General features: G+C 53.5%; 1 protein-coding gene across 1 annotated transcript in view; it reads right to left on the bottom strand.

Annotated features, from left to right (window-relative positions):
- Positions 1-4,626, bottom strand: part of APLP1 (amyloid beta precursor like protein 1) — a 16,842-nt gene that overhangs the window by 10,783 nt on the left and 1,433 nt on the right. The window contains exons 2-6 of the mRNA XM_018571956.1: positions 3,803-3,932; positions 3,071-3,183; positions 2,811-2,983; positions 2,212-2,384; positions 1,593-1,714 (exon numbers count right to left, since the gene is read on the bottom strand). Coding sequence (XP_018427458.1) covers positions 1,593-1,714; positions 2,212-2,384; positions 2,811-2,983; positions 3,071-3,183; positions 3,803-3,932 — 711 coding nt within the window. The remainder of the gene's footprint in view (positions 1-1,592; positions 1,715-2,211; positions 2,385-2,810; positions 2,984-3,070; positions 3,184-3,802; positions 3,933-4,626) is intronic.

Here is a 4,626-nt window from a genome sequence, read left to right as displayed (position 1 = left end):
TGGTAGATTGCTGACTTGGGGTCCTATTTACGGTTACCAGAAGTTGCCTGAAAATTGTCACTAGACCTGCGCCCTTCGTTTCGTTCCCAATCAAAATTCAGAACAAATTTTCTGAAATTCGGACACATCCGAATTTCCGAATCCCAATGCATCCGAATTTCCGTTTCCGAGTTTCGGATCCCGTCCGAATTTCGTTTCGAAAACTAAACTGAATGGGACATGTGACTTTTCTGGCCAATCAGATGTGTTTTCCGGTTTAATGCCTCCGAAGGGGTCGGAACACGAATTTTCGTTACGTCAACATGGGAGCCATATACAGTCTATACATATAATACTAAAGCTGAGGCTCCCAGACCCGAATGGCATTCGGGATCCGAATTTCTGAATTGCATTGGGGAGCTCCGGAATGCCATTCGGGTCTGGGAGCCTCAGCTTTAGTATTATATGTATATGGCTCCCAGACCCGAATGGCATTCCGGAGCTCCCCAATGCAATTCGGAAATTCTGATCCTGAATGCCATTGGGGTCTGGGACCCGAAATATATCTTCTGAGCAACAGAACAAAATCTTCGCTATCGCATTAAATCTGACCTCTGGCCTCCCCTTTCACTCTTCTATCTGACCTCCGGCCTCCCCTTCAGTCCTGCACAGTTGTACCGGCTCCTCTTCCTCTGATATCTCTGCACACCGGGAGCTCCCCACAATGTGCATTAGAAGCTGCAGCAAGTCAGATAGAGCCCGCCTCATTTCCTGGCTGCATCATCTAGCTCTTTCCTCCCCAGCCTGACTGCCCCTGGCCCCGCCCCTTTCATTCATCATATTTCAGTTCAGCCAATCACAGAGGCTCAGCATGACATGTGGGCGTTAACTAGGATGGTCTTCATGCAAATGCAGCCTGCCTAGGAACACCCAGTTCTCCAGACTGACACCCTCCCATCAAGGCATTTTGATATTTGCATAACTCCTCCCAAGAGCCGGCCCACTGCTTTCATCAGGGCTGAAGGCTGTTGAGAGGAAAACGGAGGCAGGGTGCTGTGATGTTTTCGGAAAGCTATGTGCAGCTCTTCTCACCAGCCATGATCTGCTTCCGTTCCTTAGGATGCATTAGTAATGACACCACTGGGTTGTTGTCATGTTGATGGAGGGAGGGGAGGAGCCAGGGAAGGAGGGGAGGAGCCAGGGAAGGCAACATATGAGCAGCCTGAACCTCAGCTTTAACCCAAAACTAGACTTAGGCTTGAAAACGATGAGCAGTTTATTGGTTTAGGGTGGTGAGTTCCATATAAGAGGTGAAGCCCAGGAGGAGCCGTCCTGGAGATGAGAGTGGGAGGAGCTTATGAAAGAGGTGAAGCTAAGAGAAGATGTCACACCCCTCCAGTGAGGTCAGTCATGTCCATCGTTCCTCCGTCACCCCCCTTATACTCTAGCATATCAGGAATATGGATGGCGCGGCCCTAGGGGGAGATGATGGAAGTGTGCAGCGAATGGTCTATTCCTCCCGGCGACCCTTCGTGGAGGCCGGGAGCAGACCGGGGACAATGGCGTCTCTTACTATTCACATCAAAGTATAGAAACTGCTGATATCATCTTACCTCGTTGATCTGCTTCATGCGTCGCTCTTCCAGCTCCATCTTTGCTCGCAGGAAGTTGGCGTGTTCAGAGCCATCGCGGGGTGACTCGAAGTAGATGTCCACCCCGTCGGTAGGTCGGGAGACTGTGGAGCAAGCAGACGGAAAATGTTACTGGGGTGCATAATGGAGGCAGCTGGGTAGGCAAACCCAATGGTCAATCCGTCCTTCACCAACAGTCAGTGACTTTGCCTAGGCTGAGATGATGTCATCAGTCTGCTGCAGGCAGGAGGAATCATTTCCTCAGTCTCCCCTCCCCCAGTGATCAGTCTGCTGCAGGCAGGAGGAAGCATGTCCTCAGTCTTCCCTCCCCCAGTGATCAGTCTGCTGCAGGCAGGAGGAAGCATTTCCTCAGTCTCCCCTCCCCCAGTGATCAGTCTGCTGCAGCAGGAGGAAGCAATTCCTCAGTCTCCATATCCCCCCAGTGATCAGTCTGCTGCAGGCAGGAGGAAGCATTTCCTGAGTCTCCCCTCCCCCAGTGATCAGTCTGCTGCAGGCAGGAGGAAGCATTTCCTCAGTCTCCCCTCCCCCAGTGATGAGTCTGCAATATTGTAACTAATGCCAAAAGAGAGGGGTATCTGACCTTTGACCTCTGGCGGGAGGGTGGGGGCACTGCTGGTTGTCTCGTCCTCATATCCATTCCCCACAAAATAGTCGTCCCACACTTGCGGGTGCTGGTCCTGTGTGGCCCCCGCCGTGTCCTCTCCTCCTTCGTCGATGATGTCAACATTGTCCTCTTCGATCTCCACCTCGTCTCTGACGGAAAGAGAGTTGATGAGAAAAGTGACGGCGGCAGAGATTGCGCAACGCAGAGCTACTGGCGAGAGGCTGTAGTCCGGCAGATAAACACTAAGAAAGCCCTGCTGAATTTTAGCTTCTGTGAGTGCCAGGAAAAGCCAAGTCTGCCCTGCGCAAGCTGCGTAAGGATGGAGGGGGAGGGGGGGGGCAGACACATAGGGGCTGATTTATAACGTGTTCGCACAGCATGCATCTGTGTAAATGACATTCGGTTCACATTGTTGCCACTAGATGGAGCCGAGGAGCATAGGACATTCCTCTGCTCCTCAGCGCCATCTAGTGGCAACAATGTGCAGCAAAGGTCGCTCGCACAGATATATACGACGCGCGAACACATTGTAAATCAGACCGATAGCCTCTGGCTCCGCCCACCGTTCCTCTTACCCCTTTTCTGTGTCCTGCGGCTCCAGCTCGGTGACCGGGTGGCTCCTGGTGGGTTCGATGGGTTGGGGATTGCGGGTCGGGCAGCACACATACTCCACCCCACGGAACCTGTCTGGGTGGCAGGGGAGCAGCATGCCATAGCTGTGGAGGTCGAGGTTCTCTGCCGCGCAGGCCTTATAGAGGGGGAAGAAAACAGACTGTAAGTGCAGCTTCGGATGGACCTGTCCTCTACATGGTGACGCGCGGCCGGCATTGCTCACCGTGCGGGCCGTTTCGTGCCAGTGCTGGTAACTCTCGCAGGTGTCCATCTGTTCTCGGTGAAGGAAGCGGCATTTGTCGGGTACCAGGAGGGCGTCGCTGACAAATTCATTCACTGCAATATAGACGGGGGGGGGGGATCAGAGAATTAGGAATACAATGAGCACCTGTCACCCAACATCCAACCACCTAACAGCTTCAGTCTCAGGGACTCTACTGGTGAGATCCTTCCACTGAGTTCCGGGGTCTGTACACCCGCTGTGCCCATTATGAGGAGCTCCCACCATCCCTGTGCTGAGTTCCCGGGTCTGTACACCCGCTGTACCCATTATGAGGAGCTCCCACCATCGCTGAGCTGAGTTCCGGGGTCTGTACACCCGCTGTGCCCATTATGAGGGGCTCCCACCATCCCTGAGCTGAGTTCCCGGGTCTGTACACCCGCTGTGCCCATTATGAGGAGCTCCCACCATCCCTGAGCTGAGTTCCGGGGTCTGTACACCCGCTGTGCCCATTATGAGGGGCCCCCACCATCCCTGAGTAGAGTTCCCGGGTCTGTACACCCGCTGTGCCCACTATGAGGAGCTCCCACCATCCCTCTGCTGAGTTCCCGGGTCTGTACACCCGCTGTGCCCATTATGAGGGGCTCCCACCATCCCTGTGCTGAGTTCCCGGGTCTGTACACCTGCTGTGCCTATTATGAGGGGTTCCAGGCAGACAATGACATGGCAGCTCACCCTGGCATAGGTACGGGACCACAATATGTAGACGGCGCTTGCACTCCGGTTTCTGCTTCTGGCACCAGTTTGTCACTGTCACCGGCTGAGCTGCCTCTGTCACCCCGGTGATCTGTAGCTCCGGATACATCTGATGGAGGAAAGGAGAGGATGACATGGCTTATTACAAGGGTGAAGAAGGAGGCAAGGGGCTCCGGGGGCCCATGGCAGTCAAGGGGCCCAATCCTAACTGTTTCTCTCTGCTTTCTCCTCCCTATAGACTCAGATCACAAAGCTAACTCACCAGGATAAGGATCTGTACACTGTATGGCCAAAGGTCGTGGACACCTGACCTATATGAGCTTGTTGGACTCACCATTCCAGGACCATGGCTGTTAATATGGAGTTGGCCTCCCTTTGGGGCTATAACACTGTTCTTGACATCTGATCATGTGACAGCAAGGCTTGGGGTAGGAAGAGGCAACCCGAGACAGTTGGCCTAGAGAGGCAGAAGGTTAAACATGGACCTCATGGTGGTGCAGCAAAAAAAGAGGGGGGTATCTTAAGAGATGTGTCTTTCCAGGCTCCAATAAAGGTGTACTAGATGGCCTCCTGACCAACACACCTATGAGCTTGCTGGACATCTTATTCCAAAACATGGTTATTTATATGGAGTCCCCCCCTCCCTCCCCCCCTTCTAGGAAGGCTTTCCACAACTTTGGAGGGTGTTTGTGGGACTTTGTATCTTTTTGTGAGGTCAGGTACCGATGTTGGATGAGAAGACCTGGCTCACCATTGGTCTTCCCAAAGGTGTACAGTAGGGTGGAGGTCAGGTGCAGGACAGT

This window comes from Nanorana parkeri, unplaced genomic scaffold (genome assembly GCF_000935625.1).
Source record: "Nanorana parkeri isolate BGI_ZX_2015 unplaced genomic scaffold, ASM93562v1 scaffold1877, whole genome shotgun sequence".
Classification (NCBI taxonomy): Eukaryota; Metazoa; Chordata; class Amphibia; order Anura; family Dicroglossidae; genus Nanorana; species Nanorana parkeri.
Note: the sequence above shows the minus strand (reverse complement) of the source record. Positions and strands in the feature narration are given on the sequence as shown.